This window comes from Coniophora puteana (assembly GCF_000271625.1).
Source record: "Coniophora puteana RWD-64-598 SS2 unplaced genomic scaffold CONPUscaffold_1, whole genome shotgun sequence".
Taxonomy (NCBI): Eukaryota; Fungi; Basidiomycota; class Agaricomycetes; order Boletales; family Coniophoraceae; genus Coniophora; species Coniophora puteana.
In genome coordinates this window covers 503,963-523,413 of record NW_006913053.1, presented here as the reverse complement: position 1 = coordinate 523,413, position 19,451 = coordinate 503,963, and the positions used below count along the sequence as shown (strand labels likewise).

At 50.5% G+C, this 19,451-nt stretch overlaps 6 protein-coding genes across 6 annotated transcripts; 3 read left to right on the top strand and 3 right to left on the bottom strand.

The window, feature by feature from the left end:
* Nucleotides 1-1,501: 1,501 nt before the first annotated feature.
* On the top strand, nucleotides 1,502-2,854 carry CONPUDRAFT_68664 (uncharacterized protein; the record flags this gene model as incomplete). The annotated part of the gene is made up of 5 exons (XM_007764452.1): nucleotides 1,502-1,747; nucleotides 1,862-1,955; nucleotides 2,011-2,103; nucleotides 2,177-2,316; nucleotides 2,381-2,854. The coding sequence occupies 5 exons, from the start codon at nucleotides 1,502-1,504 to the stop codon at nucleotides 2,852-2,854; spliced, it is 1,047 nt and encodes a 348-aa protein (XP_007762642.1).
* Nucleotides 2,855-5,854: 3,000 nt separating this feature from the next.
* Nucleotides 5,855-7,295, bottom strand: CONPUDRAFT_78585 (alpha beta-hydrolase). The gene is made up of 2 exons (XM_007764547.1): nucleotides 7,168-7,295; nucleotides 5,855-7,101 (listed from the first exon to the last, which is right to left on the bottom strand). The coding sequence occupies exons 1-2, from the start codon at nucleotides 7,185-7,187 to the stop codon at nucleotides 6,090-6,092; spliced, it is 1,032 nt and encodes a 343-aa protein (XP_007762737.1). The 5' UTR covers nucleotides 7,188-7,295; the 3' UTR covers nucleotides 5,855-6,089.
* Nucleotides 7,296-10,677: 3,382 nt separating this feature from the next.
* CONPUDRAFT_45980 (uncharacterized protein) lies at nucleotides 10,678-10,992 on the top strand (the record flags this gene model as incomplete). The annotated part of the gene is made up of 1 exon (XM_007764372.1): nucleotides 10,678-10,992. A coding segment is annotated over one exon (315 nt), but the record flags the coding sequence as incomplete, so codon positions are not given.
* A 431-nt stretch (nucleotides 10,993-11,423) lies between these two features.
* CONPUDRAFT_148166 (uncharacterized protein) lies at nucleotides 11,424-12,684 on the top strand (the record flags this gene model as incomplete). Its single annotated transcript, XM_007764807.1, has 5 exons — nucleotides 11,424-11,498; nucleotides 11,546-11,682; nucleotides 11,819-11,930; nucleotides 11,999-12,532; nucleotides 12,601-12,684. The coding sequence occupies 5 exons, from the start codon at nucleotides 11,424-11,426 to the stop codon at nucleotides 12,682-12,684; spliced, it is 942 nt and encodes a 313-aa protein (XP_007762997.1).
* A 1,087-nt stretch (nucleotides 12,685-13,771) lies between these two features.
* Nucleotides 13,772-18,134, bottom strand: CONPUDRAFT_148165 (uncharacterized protein; the record flags this gene model as incomplete). Its single annotated transcript, XM_007764806.1, has 6 exons — nucleotides 13,772-13,848; nucleotides 13,906-15,288; nucleotides 15,347-15,419; nucleotides 17,714-17,739; nucleotides 17,792-18,036; nucleotides 18,103-18,134. The coding sequence occupies 6 exons, from the start codon at nucleotides 18,132-18,134 to the stop codon at nucleotides 13,772-13,774; spliced, it is 1,836 nt and encodes a 611-aa protein (XP_007762996.1).
* Nucleotides 18,135-18,236: 102 nt separating this feature from the next.
* Nucleotides 18,237-18,878, bottom strand: CONPUDRAFT_148164 (uncharacterized protein; the record flags this gene model as incomplete). The annotated part of the gene is made up of 3 exons (XM_007764805.1): nucleotides 18,237-18,364; nucleotides 18,424-18,550; nucleotides 18,609-18,878. The coding sequence occupies 3 exons, from the start codon at nucleotides 18,876-18,878 to the stop codon at nucleotides 18,237-18,239; spliced, it is 525 nt and encodes a 174-aa protein (XP_007762995.1).
* Nucleotides 18,879-19,451: the final 573 nt, after the last annotated feature.

Genomic DNA, 19,451 nt, shown 5'->3' with positions numbered 1-19,451 from the left:
GTACTACTTATCGCACGCTCGGGTGCGCTAGTGTGATAGATTAGTTCTGGTGAATGTTCAGATTGTCTCAGTTGCAATGTATGTTCTTTGATCGTTACATGATGTCTCGGCGTGTCAAATTCTCCGAGCTTTAGGTGTCAATAAACTCACGTCGCACAAGGTTCCAATGTGATTTTGATGGGTGCAATGTGACTGATAACCACCGTGCATGTTATTGACATCTGCTGTCCGTTTTCGAAAGGAGATATGTCTTGCAACTGGTAATTTGGTATGCCTATATTTATGCAAAGCACTTGGCCAATCCCATGCACTGTCCTTTTCTCTCCGCAAATGTTACACTTCATGAGCTGATATGACTCGGTGTCTGCATTAATTATAAAAGAGTGCCTTCGTAATTTTGGTATTTGCATCGTTGCACTGAAGGTGATTGTTTCGAGCAATCTGATGGGACGTGGGGAGTACATATCAATCAATGTCCTTTCATGTCAATCAATTCCTGATCTACGATATGCTGATCTGATCACTTCCGTGCCTGAGAAGTATTCTATGTTCCCTAGCAAAGGGTAATAGCAAGCGGCCACGGGTGTGTTTAGTGATGGAAATTCTGGAATTCGTCTGGAATATGGAGCCCTGCTGCTGCATTCTGTGTTTGATTGTTTGCTATACCTCAATGCAGACTCGGCCAAACATTTTACATATCGGAGCGATTAAGCGTAGCTTCTATCCTTATAGTCTTCAACAAGTATTCTTAATTTTACTTGCTTATATGTGATGGCCACCCGAGGGTTAGGGTTAGTGGACCTCCTTCAGCTCATGAGCCGGAGCGGAGCAAGGCATGTCTTGTTGGTCTCTACCAATCAGCCCTTTACCGCCGGCAGGACGATTGAGTCCGTCCGACGTTAAACTTAGTGACGCCACCCAATTCCGAATTGCAGCGGGCTTCGTAGGAAACCAGATATGTATGTGGTAGTTCATCTTTTTGAGATTTTCAAAACCCGTTCTAAGATCGCGAAATATAATATGTAGTGATCTTGAACGTCGTGGAAGCCATAAAAAATGCGCAACTACGCAAACGCCACAGCAGCCCCTCACATATGTTAGTAAGCTTTATGGTCCGCATAACACGGTGCGTGATGCATGATACCCGACACACAGATGCGCCCATTTACTTAGCACGATTTAGGCCTGTTTCAGGACGCTATCATGAAGCAGCGTACCTCTCGCCTAAATTATATCGGTCATAAGTTACGAAGCGACGACCTAATCCGACGATACATACCAAATTTGATGGTACTCCAACGGTACGTGTCAATTAGAACGTTGGTATCATGTTTGTTCGATAGAATCTGTCATCCTCCATACTCTTCCATTTCTCAGCCCAACGTATCGGAGTAAACATGTTGGTTTCAAGCGCCCTATACATACACTATTTTCTTTGTAATTTCGCTCTCTGACGCAAGTCTTCGCCTTGCTTTCACCATCTCTGGTTCTGAGATACGCCATGTCTACCAAGCAGCACTTCTGCAAAGTTCCTAAATCCACTACCTACCTTCGCGATTTCCCCCAACTCTCTAAGCTCCCCTTCCCCCACATTCCACAGATTGCCTTCATAAATTGCGACGACACTAAGCCCGAGTTTGTTAATAAATTTGGGACTGTCTCCGACGTCTTCTACAACCTACTCAAGAACTACCTTCAATCGCTGCTGCATCCGCGTCCGGCGTGCGAATGGTTCTCCAACGACGGCGTCAGCCACACAGCTACCGATAGCGCCAGCTTACGATAACATGAAAGAGAAAAGAGAAATAAGAGGCTGAAGTACATCCTGAAGGCGAAAGGTATACCTCTCGATCCACTGCAGTGGTTCGATTGGCACTGCTTCGACGCGCAGAAAGGACAGCTGCCGATTCTTGACGGAACGGCTAGATATGACTGTATCATCGTCGGGGGATCTTGTATGTGTTCTCTGATTTTCAGTGAGCAGGATTTCTGAATCAATGTTTATCGCAGCATCATGTGTAAACGACAGTGACGAGTGGATATGCAACCTCTCTAACCTCATATACGAGGCAGCGCTGATGCACTCGGACATCAAGCTCATTGGTACGTTCGAACCAGAGTCCCTACTATCGGCCACGGCAGGGGAATATACACCGATTGTTCTACTTATTTCTAGGTGTATGTTTCGGACATCAGCTTATCTGCAAGGTTCTATACTCGCATGTGCGCGTTGTTAAAGGGCCGTGGGAGGTAGGACCTTATACAATCAAGTTGAATCAAGCCGGCTCCTTGCTCTTCGGTGGTGTTAATACCCTCGTGAGTCAAATCTCCAATGAACATTCAATTACTAAACTAACCGCACCGCAAACGAAAATCATAGAACCTCAACATGCTCCACGCTGACTCTGTTTGCTCAGAATCCTATGAAACGAGACTACGTCACAGTGTCATCGGTGAATTCAGAGGCGCGAATGCCAGCCCCGCATGCTTTCTTCACTCAGACAGATCCCCCGTTTCTCAGCCTATCACCTGGGGCAACACCGTGTGTACCGAGGCTACAACGTGCCAAGGTACTGTCGTATTCGATTCCGACTTGGGTGCCATTGGGAACGCAGATGGAGTACGCGTTCGTGTGTTCACAATGCAGGGACATCCCGAAACGACAGAATCAATGGCGGAGTTGCTTCTCGAGTTGTTCACTCGCCCTGGAGAAGATAAAGAGGCCATTCCGGAGTGTGTCGCGGAGGAGGCAAGGAAGAGAATGGCCTGTTCTAGTGGCGTTCTTGATTTAGATAGGGTGGCGGGAACTATATGGGCTGTCGCGAGCGGGGCTAGGTTCCCAACTTTTGACTGAGGCCTGTGTGGCGATAAAGGATGTCTGGTCCCCGTGGTTTTGTCACGAGACTCGTAACGAGCAAGCCCAAATACTATATTTAACACCGGCAGTAGTACAGGAAGACGGCCAATATTACTACGAGGAGAATGTCTAGCTGCCTCTGCCGCCTGGCGCAGTACGAATTAACCACTGGTAACTCTGATGTCCTTAGGAAGTAGACCACGTAAGAATTTATGCCGCATCTAATTATCGACCCGTGGTTCGGTCGCAAATGCCACCGTGGTGAGTTCATTCACTCCAGATCCTCCTCCGTTTATTGATCGCTTGTGCTCCTGCCTCAAGTTTATTATCATTCGTGGACCTACAATAGCCACTATTCCCGCTTCAAACACTTGATAAAATCCATAAGCGATCATTGACTGGAGGTTATATATGAGCGTTATGAGACCTGAGTGTCTGGGATGTTCTCACCTGGTTCCAAGCTGGCAAAATACTAAGAGTCGAAAATAAGCTGGCCATAAAAGCACTGTGCAATGTGTCAGCCTTTGTATAGACACACGGACACGATGGGATTTCAAACATAAAGAACGAAGCCAGGTTGTCGCGTACTATGATCAAAGCAAGGCTTGATCCTGCCCCAGTTGTACTCATCCGGGAGATTGGGACATTTTTGAATGCATAATGGAGCGCAAGGTAGCAGAGAATAACTTCAAATGTCAGTGCAGAGATGTTTGACGCGGGTGAGGTCCAACCTCGATTTGCAGAGGTGCTGATACTGCAGATATGCATGTTGGATAATTGAACTTCCACTAATATGATTTCAACGCGATTAATAGTTATATTGCAGCGCAGTATTAAATGTGCGCACCCATTATACCTGGACCAGCATCGAAGTAGTAAATGCTAGAAACGAAGCTGATAGTTTGTGCCAGAGTGAAGCAAACTGCGAGGATGATAGCAATTATTCGGGGCTTTCCGAGAAGCACGTATATTCGTAAAGCCATCATCCCTACGGCGTCAACGCGTCAACAACTTTGTTAGTAAAATGTTCCAGTGAAGTTAGACAATGACAACAACCTTGCAGTAAAAGCACTGTGACGATAATAGCTACCTCCGTTGTTACGAATACATACCAACCTGGTAATTCTGTCAAACGGCTAGTCCAGGGTACACAAGCAAGTCACTTACACCTAGAAGAACAATGGGTATGAAAAGGAAGATTACTCTTATATGTTAATTGTTTTTTCATACTCCTGTTAAGGCAAGTTTCGTTTCGATCGGATGATAGAAAGTTAACGATGACTCACAAAACTCGTGCTCAAGTTTGTATTCAATGCTGATTGAAATTTGATTAGGTGAGAATTTTTGGTTGGGTACACTGTTGTACCTATATTCATACTATTCCATCCATTGAGCCTTACCAGAGAATGATGGTAAACATGAATAACATACATCAAATATATCAATCCAATGTAGCGCAGCTGGAACATATCGTTAGCGGAGCTTTAAGCTCACAATGTCGATGACAACTGACAGCAGTGTACAACAGGGTTGTCCATGTGATTCGTTGGCTCTATAATATGAATTGAGCGTGCATCCCTTTGTTAGCAGCACCATTACCCATATAAACTCAAACTACGATGACCTGTAAGCTCATACAACATCATGGAAGAACAGTATACACCGACCTCAAGGCCAATATTCAAAACTGCTACAATCATCAGGGAGTCTATAATGCAGGTGAAGGGTGAAATTTACAAACAGTAGTCGTATAAACCTAGAGTGCAAGCAGAAACTGGAGGTCTGTTAATGATAACGCCCCTATAATTTAATATGGCGCACCAGTAAGGAGGCCTGATTGAAGGTTAAGAGTAGCTACAGTCACAATCTCCTGTTCAGCTTGGGTTGAGGCCATAATTAGATGGAAAGCGGTATAGTCTGGTGGACGGTATTATCCCATCACTCGCGAACCCATCTTATATGGTGCGATGCACAGCGTTTACCAGACTGAAACATCGAATACTGTCTCAACTTGAGGCGGTGACATGAAGGGCATTTCTGCCCTATCCATTCATCGGAAGTGAATTTCTTGTGCAATATTATCAAAGATGGCCCTCTATGTGCCTGGTTGTGGCTGGCATGTGGCATGTGGAGTTTACAGGGTGGGTAGAACATGAGGCCTGATTGTGGGTGGCGTTCACAGGATAGACAGGATATGAGGCCTGAGGCTTGATTAGCATGTGGCCAAGAGTCTATCGGTGATCGCAACATGCAGAATCCATGGCTGTACTTCATACGAAGGAACATGAGGACACTGAAAAGCGTCCAGCTAATAAATTCAGGCTTTCGCAAGTTATCTCCGTACGAAGGCTTGTAGACTGTTCTGGTATTCTAAAAATCAGAACGATGTTCGACGCACCTGTCGGGTCGGGACTGGGAGCGTGAGCCAACCGTGCCTAACCACGGAAAGATCCGGATAGCAGTGCCTGAGATAGGAACACGGTGAACTCACAAGGATTTACTACATTTCATCACCCTGATTCGATAGAGTCGAGTCTACACAGGCGTGGGGCAGCCAGCCACACAAAGATCCAACCCACACCTTGCTGACCTCTCATCAGACCGAAAATCAATCGACTAGCCCTTTTAGTCTGCCACCCTCGTGCACAAGCTCATATTATTCTCTGATCGTGGTCTGGTATGAAGTCATCACAATAAGTGCTCTTGGGTATGCGCGACTGATAGAGTTGAGCTCCCTTATGGCGGCACCCGTCCGGAACAGGCGAGTTCCCGGTGACGACAACATACCCGAAGAGCGACTTATGCAGTATTGAAGCTCGAACGAAGGTCAACAGATGCGTACCTGTAAAGAGCGCCCTTATGGCGGAGCGTCTCTGACCAACTGGCGATCAAGAATTCAAGGCGAGAAGCGTGGCTTTGCCGTTGGCCGATCTTGGCATCTGTGAAGCCGTGCCGTTTGGACACATAACCGGAACCAAGGCTATAACAAATGTGTCGGTGAAAGCAGACACGGTAGTGATCAAAATGTCCCGCCTGCAGGGGATGGATCTAACCATAACATAGAGATGAAGAATGAGCACACAAAGGAAAGAATAGACTGGCGCGTAGCGTGTAAGCCGTGCCAATTATGACCCATTACAATATATCCCTATAACTCTTGAATATCCACCATCAGCATGACCCCAGCACGATGAAACGGCGACGGGCTCAAACGTACGTCACCGTCTATCACCTAGTACTCCACCAACCACTTTGATATCCTCACGAGCGTCTGATCCACCTCTGGCTGATGCCACGGAAACAGCAACCAGTCATGCAGCGCATCCGGCGCCTGAAAGTACTCCACACCCGTCGGCCCACCCACCCCCATATCCCTCTCCATCTTCCACCTAAGACTCAATATCGAATCCAACAACGGCTCCTGCCCGCCCCCACAAATCAGCGTCCTCGGCCACCCGCCCGTAAAGCGCGCGTTCACACCGGGATGCAGCGACGCGGGCGATATATACGGACAGCGCTCGGCGACCGCGAACCCGAACGGGCCGAGAAACGCGGCCTTGGAGTAGTTCATGCGGCGGGGCGCGCGCCCGCCGAGGTAGTCGGTCGAGTAGTGCGTGCGGATGGATGAGTGCGGGCCCCAGTGGGACGTGCCGAGGTCGGCCCAGGGCGAGAGGAGGAGCATGGACGTGGGCGGCTCGGGGAGAGAGGGGTGCGCGGCGCGGTGCTCGAGCAGGTAGCGCACGAGTGCTAGGGCGAGGTTGGCGCCGGCGGAGTCGCCGACGAGGACGATGTCTTCGGGGTGGAAGCCGATCGCGAGGAGGTAGAGGTAGCCTGCGAGGGCGTCGACGAGCGCGGTCGGGAACGGGTTTGTTTCTTCGTATGGGTCGGTTGTGGAGAGGCGGTATTCGACGCCGAAGGTGCGTGTGATGCTTGGGCTGTGTTTGAGGATGCCCTTGGCGATGTTGGCGGACGGGTCGCGAGGATGTGCGGATAGTTGGATGTATGCACCGCCGTGTAGGCGGTATGCGACTTTGTCGCCTGGCCGCCAGGGCGTGCCAGCAGGGAGCGACGGGTCCTGGTCGATCCAGTACCCGGGCAGGCGGACGCACTCGACGTTGGCGGCTGCGACCCAGCATGCGAGCTTGCCGAAGATGAAGTGAGGGGTAGGGGCGACCCAGACGGCTTTGACACCGTCGCCCCAGGTAATCTTATGATGGTCGGGTGATTTGGTCAGTGAGCCTGATCTGTTTGAGTTTGAGTGATGCATGAGCGATGCGGGGTGTGGGATGATATCTATTGGTAGGACGCACCTCTGTGTGATGTGAAACATATGCCGAAAGAACCTGACGAGGACACACCGCTTGATCGTCCAGGTCTTGCATGGTCTCCAGGAAGCAGGCGTTGCGGATATGAACCACCATGGGAGGCGGATGAGAGTGGTGGTAAAGAGTTCGTAGGTGAGGTATAACCCAAAGTAAGGTTGCTCGCGCAGTTCATAAACCATGCGCGGAGGGGATGTGCCGAGAACGTAAAGCTTGAGGAAAATCTATTCGAGAGTTTGGGCTGAAGCGAGAAACGAAAATGAAAGTAAGCAAGAAGTGGTCTAGAAAGAGAGAGGATAGTGGTCAAGAAGTATGTACGCTCTTGTCGTCGAGCTCGAGGATGGGCAATGTCCGTTGTCTCACTTGCGATGGCGTCGGGCATCCAGGCACACACGACTGCACCGCCATCGATCACTTCATCATCTCTTTACACTGCAGACAAAGCCGAAAATTCCCGTTCCTAATTTAGATTCAAAGAGGCGTAGAAGTGTTATAATGTTCAGATCACTATTTATCCGAATAAAAGGCGCGCAAATGTTTAAATCTTTTCCTTTCTTTTCTTGGCTAGAAAAGCAAGTCATCACGGTAACATTTTCGCATTTGGAAAAGGTAACATTTTGGGTGCCTTTTTGATCTGCAAAAACGTGTCAATGATGGTAATCGTTTCTGCGGCCTTTTCGGCCGTCAAATCCGGAACCTTTAGTACGGCTCCCCTGTCACACAAAAGGGGTAGAAAATGATGACTCATCGCCGACCTCTTCGACTGGGAAAAAAGGTAAACTTTTCTGTACCTTTTCTTGGCGCCCAGAAGTGTGAGAAAAGTTTACCATCTTCGACTTGTTTTTGGTCATTCAAATGACATCATACTTGAACGGCTTTTACACCGCTAATAAGGTAAACTTCGGCGACAGTACATCGCATGGGGAGAGTTGGTCCATCCGGACCTATCCGTTCCCGTTGACGATGTCTGGCAGCCTCTCGTCAAATCGCGCATACACCCAAGCAATACGCCCACGTTGAGCGATCAGCACGGACAAGGATCACCAGCAGACATCATGCCGACTCACCCTCTGGCCTAATATATGTGCCCGACCGACGGCACCACTCCATCTATCTGCGAGCTGACATCGGCCCCAAGGTCTTTATTTCTCTGCCTACATTGATATACTACAAGTAAGATAAGGCCGCCCAATAGTAATGCGGCAAAGTCCGTTATCTCTTTTCTGTAACACGTGTAGCATTCAGATAAGAATTGTAGTATGTACATCGGTTATAACTTCTAAGTCTATGCTGTAATACTACGTATGTAGTGTTGAGATAAGAATTGTAGTACATTGGTTGTAGCTTCTACGTCTTACTCGTAAGACCATGTTAATGATTTCTAATGTCGAGATTTTTTTCGGAGGTCACATGCCGACATAAACATTTCCCTTTCGTAAGCCGACATACCAAGTTTGGCTTCGTACTTCACAATGAAGTTTGAGAGCCAATTAGGGATGTGGTGGAAGATTCCGTGATCGAGGTCTGAAAGGGTACGGATCCCGAGTCGGGCGAATGCGGGTTCGTGGATAGTGAGATTGACTCCACACTGACGTCGAAGGAAGTGAAGAAGTGGGTAACTGACGAGCACGTGATCTGAACGCGTTTCCTGTACAAGATAGGGGTAAATAGATGCGACGCGTCGTTGAGGAATAACATACCGACAGGGATGATTCGGGGTGGGATGTGGGGTCTTGATATAACAGAGTGAGATCGCCGTCATGATAGTTGTACTAGCAAGGGTTTGTTACAAGACATGACATAGATAAGAGCGGCTTACAATCATTCTATTGCGGCGTTGCTTTTGAGAACGCTTATGGTCGGCGAAGTGCTGGTAGAGGTAGAGGAAAAGTGGCCAGACATTGGCATATCGTTTGAGAAAAGGTAGCTTTTGTAGGGCCTGGTACTATAAGATAGCGGAGTAGATTAGAATGAAAGACGTACATAGATTTTGATTCTCTGTAAGTCTTCGCGGCATTGCTGTGGTAGAGGACGAGTTCGATCAAGTGTTTGCGCGAGTGGAAGAACGAGTTTCTATCATAGGGAGCGTCAGTGAGCGCTTGCATCTCGTTTGACGGTGGCATATGTACCTGTAGTTGCTTCCATTCGGCCGCGCTGAGCCTAGCGCAACGGCGAGCCTTGAAGCGTAGTCTGTGGTTGTCGATAACATTGAGGGCGACGTCGTAGGATGGGGCTTGGATCAGGATCATCGTGATGGTCGCGAATGAGGAGAGGAAGGGAAAGTGAATGAATATAAAGTGTGGAATAGAATCGGCTATTGCCGTATGTTCTTCGGTGAATAGAGTGCAAAGGAAGTCAGTTATGATTATAATAGAAAGGAAGACCAAACCAAACACTCTGCACGTCACCACTAGCAAAATCAATATCATGCATCCGACACAGATACTCAGCGACACTTCGGCGATCAGAAAGCAACCACGCATCAGTAAGCTCTCCCCAAAACATATCGTTCAAAATACAAGCACCAGAGATCATCACATCAGAATGGAGATCGACATGCTTGATAAACGAGCTACCATCAAGCGATGGAGCCGACGAAACTACACCTGCGGACGTGTCGCGCCAAACAATCGTTCGATAACTTTCCCAATCCCTGCCTAACATAAGTTCGGATACCATACCTTGCGAAACCAACAACCGAATATCAACAGTAAAACCAGCGTGAGACACTATCGCATTAAAGTACTCGCCAATTACTCTCCCCCGCACCGCAGAGCACGAAGAATCGACACAACTCTCCCGCAGGTCGGGACATCGAGTAATGGTTACTATCACGCCTACACGTCCTTGATCTTTTATTCCAGACAATACCGGACCAATCACCCTCTTCCAGAGACCGCCGGTCGCCTTGCCACCGAGGTCCAGGACCTCGATGGTCCTCATCGAGATGCGTGACATGGCAGAGCAATAAATGAAAAGTAAATTTTGCCGTCGAGGGCGGACCGAGACGTTGAGGTGTTACTAGACAAGTCGTGAACGAGGATGTGACGAGAGTGGCTCCAGAACACGGCCACGCGCCTCCGCAAGGAATTCAAAGCCATCGGACAATTGCACGTCGAAGATCATGCTTGCGCAGATGACGGCGCTACAGAACAGCTACAAGAGTCTCCCCGAGAAGTACTCGAGCAGGACGGAAGAGCTGGCATGCTTGGGGCGGAAGCACCACCAGGCAAATTTGCAAAGGCCTATGGGCGGGACTGTCGAGTACGAGGAGATTGTCGGGCAGGTCATCGAAGAGTACGAGAAGGCCATCAACAAGATGGAGGCTGAGCTTTAATCTAACCGCATCGCGTTGTTTATGACTCTGTGACGGAGCTTTATCTCGAGGAGCTGCGATCGATGCTTGATAACTTCTGATGGAATGCGGGGCATCGACGGAGGTAAGCTTTCGAATGTTTCTTTTTTCACATCGGAGATGCTGATATAGGAGCTGCACATGCGCACGTACGCGATCTAGAGAAAGTTAAGTCATACGACGAGAACCCGAGGTCATCGAATTCGTCGCTCGCCGATCTCAAGCGGGAACTCATTCGGTCGAAGGACGCGCAGGCTCGTTCAATGTCTTGCACTACCGGCCTCAAAGCAAAGCTTGCGAGCTCAGATGAATCTGTTGTTTCCTTGCAGCAGAAGGTCAAACAGCTCGGAAGCAGGTGCAAGCAACGGCGCAATGAGGCGGAGGCGTTTGAGGAGAGCCTTGCAAGGCTTGTCGAAGGCGGCGTCGCGTGGAGGTCGGGTCTTGAAGAGCAGATGTAGAAAGTGAAGGAGTTCGAGCAGCGGACGGAAGAGGAACGGAAGAAGGAGGATCGTGAACGGCTAAATGCGTCACCAACGAGGTCGAGCAAGCCTAGCGCAACCACACTCACTAGTCCACCGAACCCGAGCCCGACCGCCATGCAGCTGTAGGAGGCGAAGCTCGCGAACCCGACGATCCGGAAGCCCGTCCTTGAAGAAGACGCCCGTCCCGTCGACATATCCGAGAACCAGTGGGCCGACGCTTTTCCCGGGCCTGCAGGTAGCCTCTGCGGAGTCTCTCCACACGTCATGTCGCTCTCGCAGGAAATTTCATCAGGTCGCTCGCAAAGCTCTTCTGGCACAAGCCATACAGCGCACAGCCACAGCGTGTTGACTTCGTCCCGGGCTCGCGCACCACCGCCCGAACCTGCCTGTTTCGCTCGCGTTCGAGCATGGAGAAGCAGACTATGCAGGTACGGGAGGTGCTGAGCGAGCGCGAGGCGGAGATCACGGGTCCGGAGCCGTTGGTACGTAAGAAGGGCCGTGCGTTGCTGATGAAGGCGTTGGTAGCAAGACCCCTGAGGCGCAAGCAAAGGCGCAGGCGCAGGAGGACATTGTGTCACATTTGTTGCCTGCGATGATATCGAGGTTTAAGGCCGTGAGGATCATGCAGCTGCATGCGATCGGGCCTGGGGAAGTGCTTGATGGTCAGTAGGAGGGGGATGGGGGGAAGGGGAAGAGAATGTGTGTGGGTAAGTCGCTGGAGAGGCTCAATGAGCTCATGTTGTGGGTGTCGTTCTCGCTGGCATCATCGTCTAATAGAAAAACTGACAAAATGCCGGTGTAGGCATATGGCCCAAAAAGAGTCGCGGTACAAGGAACAGGTCGACAAGCTCGAGCTCGAACTGGCCCAAGTACAGCGGTCGCATGATGCGCCCACGACCTTGTCTCGCGACCAGGTGAGATACCGGGTGTCATGTTTCAGCTGATGTCTTGCATTCTCTGATTATGCTTCCATTCTATCTAGACTATCAATAGCTTTACTGCGGTCGAAGACCTCCACGCGAAGCATGAAGATACCGCACGCAAGCTCGAGCAGGTTCAAGCTAAGGAGACTGAGTTGAAAAACATCGAGAAGACCAAGGCTGAGCATGCTGCCGCCGTTGAAGCCTTGAAGGGACAAGATGCAGGGGCTCTAAAGGTCAAAGGCGAGGAGGTGGACGCACTTATGACCACGCTCAAGGAAGAGAACGAATCTAACGCCACCTCTTTCCGTTCCGAGCTCTCTGAAGCATCGGCTACCCTCGAGAAGCCTCACCAGGAGCGCGAAGAGGCGTGTGGCAAGCTGCAGAAGGAGTACGAGGAGGCACTGTCGAGCGCCGACGGCAGGACGCCAAGGAGTCAAGCTTTCAAGTTCCGAATTGAAGTGGAGGCGCTCAAGGCCAAGGACGAACAGATCAGCACGGACATGAGCCGTCCCGAAGAGTATTACAACGAGCTCACCGAGCTCCGGACATCTCACGGCGAGGCGACGCAGAAGCGGGCGTTTATGGAGGACATGGTGAGGCTCCACGCGGAGCATGCCCAGGTGCTCCCGGGGATGAGGAGGACTATCATGCGCACCGAAAGAATTTGAAGAAGGAGCTTGCAATTCTGCAGGAGGAGTCGGAGGATAAGGCTGAGAATGAGGAGGCTGCGAACCTCAGACGCTGAATATGCGGATGCGATGGCGAAGCACGGGGCGGCGGTACGGGCGCTCAAGAAGGAGCAAGCAGTCATTATTGGCAGAAGGTTGCGAAGGGCCACTAGGACGAGGTTGCGAGGACCAAGGCTGAGCAAGAGGCTGCGCTCGAGAGTGTCAGTGCGAAGGCAGAGGAAGAGCAGCCTATAGCGCCGTTGGCTTCGCGTGCCAAGGGTTTTCAAGCCCCATGCGGAGCACAAGCTCCGTGCTCCTGGTATTAAGAGTGAAGAAGATCGTGTTGGGTTGTTTGCGTCTCACGAGGAAGAGATGACAATCTCACGACATCTGGCCCATGAGAGTCCACTTGTAGTGACCATAATTAAAATACGCGAAAGAGACAATGTGCATAAATGTCATGTAAAAAGTCCACCGTGACATACTGTACACCATATGGATGATTGCCGACTGGCGACCGTCAGTGTTTACTATATAATAATTTGAGGTGGAAGGCCTCTTCGGAGATTGGTCATATAGCTAATCAGATGGGCATAATAATCGGGAAAGCAGACCGGAGACTTGATTCAGCGAAGACAGTAACTCTCGATCCAATTGCGACTGGTTCGAGAAAGCCGAAGGCCACGAGCGCTGGCTGCATTGCAGAGCCGATTTTGAGAGAGGACAACGAGAAAAGTGACACTTGCCACTTCCTTCCGACCTGCTGGCACCGGTGACACCTTGAAGGCTCGACCTTGCGCGCAAGGCCGTACATTATGCGGCACAGTTTCCTGATGCATTTGCTGCCCTGCACAAGACATATGAGCGCAGAGTATATCAACGAAGGAAGGGGTAACATTCACGGGAGTGGGATAAAGTACATTGTGAGCAGAAAGGTGTAGATGGACAGAAACCGAACAATGGTGAGGGGTATTTGTGAGGGAATCAGATGCGAAGACAATCTCCAATGTAAGCAGTCGATTTTGTTGTTATCAAGATCCAAACCACAAGTGAGAAATGTAAAGAACGAGGACAGGTCCGGGAGCAAAGACAATGAACAAATACCGGAATATGAGATATGAGAAGCCAGGTGCCGAATTCTATGTAATGCAAGGAAGAGTAGGTCTACAGCTCGCCAGCCGCTTTGGTGTACTGGGGAGGCATATGCTCGTTCATGGGCACAAAGCCGAAGTTGGGAGAGACTAGAGTTCAGACATGAACATAAGCAATAAGACTTGCAGGACTAATAGGTTACTCACATCTGTTGATCCCTGTCCCACCATGGCCATACCCGTCATCAAGGGGAAGCGTGTTCGCTTGTGATGAGGAGGTATGTGATGCAGCCGAGATCGACGAAGTACTTGTCGAAAGTCGGACAGAATGGTGCTGCCCCCATCCACCACGTGCATCCAATGAGTCGATGGATGCTGCACTACCAACGCCCGCCGAGTATGCAAACTCCGGCTGAGAGACGCCGCCCCCAAAATTGTAGTCAGCGGAGGGCAGCTGAATCATGCTTCGAACTCGAGGCATGCTACCATCGTCGAGAGGGTGGGGAGACGTAGATGGGCGGTCCGAATGATCGTAGGGCGAAGGGTAGGGACTCATCACCTGGCTATGACGCCGAGGACGGCGGATGCTGAGCGGGGCGTACTTGTTCGTCGACGACGGAGGGCGGGAAAGACCGGGGGAGTTAGGGCGATGGTGACTGGAACCCGGGCGCGAATAGTCGTCATGGGCCATCGAGTGATACCCATGGTGATGTGCCTCTTCATAGGGCAGCGACGAGACAGACGACATCGAATATCCCGTTGTCGGGCGGCTGTCCGGAGACAACGAAGGGGGAGAGTGGTCGTTGTGGATAGGCATCCCAGAATGGTTGGAAGCATACGAAGTATTGATGGTGGGGGTGGGGCGACTATAGCCCGATGAGTTCGGAGGATTCAACAGTGACGACAGGCTGCCAGAGTGACTCGAGGAGCCGTTGGGAGGGAAGGACCAGCTCTGATCGTAGTACGGATACTGCGACGACTGAACTATGGTGTCGTTGTGGCTGTGAGTGGAGTGACTATACCCGCTGCCAGAGCCCATCGCGCTGAGCTGGGTCGAGGGAGATTCGACGGCGGGAGAGATGGGGTGAAGATTGTGGGAGTGGTTCTGGTTGTACATTCCATGGTGGTGGGACGCTGGTGGGTCCGATGGAACAGTAAGGGAGGGCAGAGTGGAACGAGGGTATGAGGATCCCCAGGCAGAACCTCCCTGGTTGATAGGGGTGAAGGAGCCTGGAGCCGAGAAGCCGCGAGCTCCCCATCGCACTGGACTGGGTCGAGGGAGATTCGACGGCGGGAGAGATGGGGTGAAGATTGTGGGAGTGGTTCTGGTTGTACATTCCGTGGTGGTGGGACGCTGGTGGGTCCGATGGAACAGTAAGGGGGGGCAGAGTGGAACAAGGGTACGAGGATCCCCAGCCGGCAGCACCTCCCTGGCTGAGAGGGATGAAGGAGCCTGGAACCGAGCAGCCGCGAGCTCTCCCCATTGAGGGAGTCGACTTGTGGCCGACAGTGTTGGGGACGGTGACGGGAACGGGCGCTTGAAATTGGCCACGGCGTCGGGGGAAGAGTTCCTGCTGAGGGTCGGATGGGCTATGGCGTGGCAGTGAGCAACGTGTTTAGGGGTGTAAGATGAACCTAGTACTCACACAGGTGCTAGCATCGGGGTCGTCAATCGCGGGATCGACCTTGCGCAGGATGACCTTGCGCATGAAACCGTAGATCTGAAGGAGGGTTCGTAAGTAGGTACCAGGGACTCGGACGCAGGAATGAAAGCTGACACACATTTAATTGGCGAGGAAAGCTCGCGAATTGCGACTGACGATAGACAGCGGGGAGGACGAGCTGCTCTGGCAGCTCGACTTAATGGTGTGCTCGCCGGCGGGACCGACCTGGTCGTGTGATGATTCTCGGAGCGTTCAGGAAGGTCGCCTGGGGCTTGGCCTAGATGCCTTGGCCCGGCCGGGGGCAGCTGCCGCTGGTGGACGTCTGAACCTCGACGTGTTTTCACGCAAAAGCACATTCCACTGTAGCGATGTGCATAGGTAGTTTGAGAAGTTGGCACGTCGGATTCGGCAGTTGGGCATCCGTATATACTTTGTCGCGATCGGGAGGCCGGAGCCGGCAGCGTGGCCTGAACGTGAGATCAATTTTGGAAAATGGGTCTCGCGATGGAGAAATCAAGAACGACTATCTTCTGGTCTAGCTGTACGGTCTGCCTATAGACATAGCTAGGGAAGACTACTTCGACTCTAGGAATCACTCATATCAGAACGGGCCATGAGCGGTAAGTTTTTGCTGGATTCAGTTCTTACGGTCTAATCTAACTCACCGTTAGACTTACACAGGAAATGGTTATTTAAAGCCGGTGCTCCGCTTAGTAACGACAAGGAAACACCGACTCTGCTGCAGTTGCCCTTACCGATAGGATGGGACAACGATGCTAGGGAAGAAAATTTAACTAGAGCTACGATAGTGTGGTCGTTTGGCGAAAAACTGTCCCCGCTAAAAACCTGCTTGAAGAAAGTCCCTGGGTAAGCTTGCCTTTCTTTTGCCAAAGGGTTGTCACGCATGCTATCCCTGAAACAGTGAATCAGACAAGCCAGCGGAAACCTCACCCACTGTCGACGAAAAAACCGTAGCTTCACCCGTCAATAACCCGGATGAAGCTGATTCAATCATCGACAGACCAGCTGAAAATGAACCCATCCTCGATAAACGGGCTAGCACTGAATTCCTTCTCAGTAAACCACCTACAATCACACCCGGTCCTGATCTTCCGGATGTGTCTGAAAATACCGTGTTCGTTCATCCAATCGCATGATGCCAGCTTCTCTAATGCCTGGCCTCAGAAGTCTTGACGACTCACCAAGCGGTAGTACCAAGACCCTGAGCGCATCTAGGTGATCATCTACGTCCTGATGCATTCTGTCACCGGCTGATATTGTTTTAGCTCACGCGAAAGTACGCCGTCGCACCATTCTGTCCCTATCTCAGAAGCGGTAGGGGACCTGGGACCTTCATCCCACACAGATTGTCATGGCCATCGCATTTTAGTAATTTCTACGTTCATCCAATCTTGGCCTTATCGTCTGACATCGTTGCTAGGTATCGGGCCGAAAGACTGGTAGAAGGTTTAGAGCGGGGGAGGGTCGTGGATTTCACTACTTCGAATCACGGGCAGTGGATTTGATAAGCTTTCCGCCCGCCGTCAAGGGCGACGTTCACGTGGGCGACTGTTTCTTGCACCGGGCTTTCGGAGGCTGCCAGGTGTGGATTTGTACATCAATCGAGAATAACGGTACGCCAGACTGGCAGAGGATCAACTACGGCCATCGGACCAACGAGGACCGATATGTGGTCATGACAAAAGGAGATAGCCTATCGTTAGTGCAGGAGGGGACATGGAGAAAGCAATACGCCAACGGGACATCATCTATTATTCCACCTCCAGAGTAGGACTTGCAAACACATGTCGTACATACCAAATAAAAACCGTCCATTGAAGGCGTGCAAACCCAGGAGATCAAAGTGATGTACAATGAATAAGAACGAGACACTACAGAGCGGAGTGACGTGTAAGAAATCAGTCTGAAGCACGGAAACGTATGAACTGCGATACAAGGTGGGGATTTCTGTAAAGCCAAAATGAGCAGGCAATAACGTAGGCCACGAAGATAAACACGATATAGGAGCATATCTGATATTGTAAGAAATTAGCGACGGGGTGCAGGATTGAATGTCACTCACTGGGCTTCGATGCTTATTATAATTCTGAATCTTAGAAAGCATACTCAAGTAAGGCTCTGAATAGAATGTCAGAGAGAATAAATGAAGTCAGACCAGCTAGGAGATCACGTACTCATGTCACGCCCCTGCCAAAGTTGGACGTACGGCAAACAATCATCTTCGAGGGGGTTGATCGCAACAGCAATGATACAACGTCGATCATGCAATCCTGTTGGACCCTACTACAATTACAAAAATGCTAGCAGCCGAATCAGATTAGGCGACTTACATCAATGGCGAGGACAATCCCCTTGTCTAAATTAGAATGAGAGAAGTACGGCATCAAGAAAACACATTCCCCACATACCGTGACGAAGGTCTTGAGTAAGTATTTCGGTCTCAACATCCCAGACGCATGAACGCCCAACTGTACTCCCACCAAGGAGCGTTTGGCCCTTTTGCACGAATTTGACCGGGACGCGAAGAGTGTGGTCGCAGCGGTGAGAATAGGACGCCAGGTGCTTCCCAGCATCAAGATCCCAGATGTCAAACCCTTCGGTCATGTTCGAGATCGCTATGAACTTGGAGTCGGGGGTGATAGAAGTCCCCCCACTAGGTAACTGATGGTAAGCAAGATTCTTGGGAAATGTAAGACGAGTAGATAGCGCACAAACTCACATCATTGTGTTAAGCGGCAGGTATCGAAGCATTTTGTTCGTGATCGGATCCCATATCCTGCGCACGCAATCAACATCATAATCCGGAGAAATCAGTGGCTTTAGGCCAACTCACGTAGCACCATGGTATACATATCAGACAACGAGGACATTGGAGGAGTGCGAGCTTTTGATCCAATGCAGCCCGCTTATCAACACGGGGCGTTGCGCATTCAACTTGATAGCCGGGCTCTTGTGCAGCTGAGATAGCGGCGAAATTATCACTACATGATTACAGAAAGTGATTAGAAGCAATTAGTCGAAGAGTAATTGGTAGGCTTACGATGTTCGTCCACCCTCCAAACATGCACTTCGTTGCATCCACCAGTTGCCAGATAGCACTCGTTGATGGCTAATGACTCGATAGGAACATCAGAGTGAGCGCTAAATCCGGTTGCATATATTTCATGCTATCACATCACCCCAAGGTTAGTGGACGTATGAACTCTCCGGGCGACTGTTGCGTACCTTCCGAATGTGAACATGCACTAGGGTGCCGTTTGATTGTCCAATGAAAAACTCATATTCAGACGAGGGTTTCCACACTAAAGATAGAACAGGAACGGGTCCTTCCACCACAAAGAAGAGGCGGCCAGTCTTTGTCGACCATACAGAGACCTTTCCTTCGAGAGAGCCGACGGCGAGGAAAAGCCCATTAGGACTCAGGCAGAGGCAGGTTATGACGCTAGCATGGGCACCAGCCAACTTCGAAGAGCGCAAGTAGGCCACTTGAGGCATATGGATACAGCGAAGGAGGTGATAAACACTATAGAAGCCACAGCGTGGACAAAGACTTGTCGTAAAGCTAGTGGAGGAGCAAGTTAGAGATGCTACGCGGAAATGTAATTAACACTGCGGACTTCGGTGTTTGTACTCAGTCACGTGGTAACTACCCGCTGGGCTGCTTGGTGCGCACGTACGCTGCTTCGCCTCCACATTGAGCTCTCTTCACGGAACACGCCTTCTAACCTTCTGACCCATCTCGTTTCCCGCAACATGTATACTCTCAGTAGTGCCCAAGCGGCTTCACAACCGCTGCTGCACGGCACAAGCATAGCTTGAGCTAATGTACGACGGCGCGGGGCGGATACTTGTGGGGAGTACTGGTGAGTATCAGGTTTTCTGCTTAGCCCATTAGTCTCGACGATTATGATCGGAAACGATAAGACTTTGGGTTCCTTTGCACGCTATCGACACCCCCTGTCATGATCCCTAATTTCGAAGGCACTATATCTCTCCGCACCTATACGACTTTCCTTCAGGATAATCACTACGAACCTTTCCTACCTGGAAAAGGCAGTACACCCCGGG

Coding starts and splice junctions, on each gene's coding strand:
- CONPUDRAFT_78585 (XM_007764547.1), bottom strand. CDS start 7,187: ATGTTTCACATCACACAGAG. Junction 7,102..7,167: donor ATGTTTCACATCACACAGAG/GTGCGTCCTACC, acceptor AAACTCAAACAG/ATCAGGCTCACTGACCAAAT.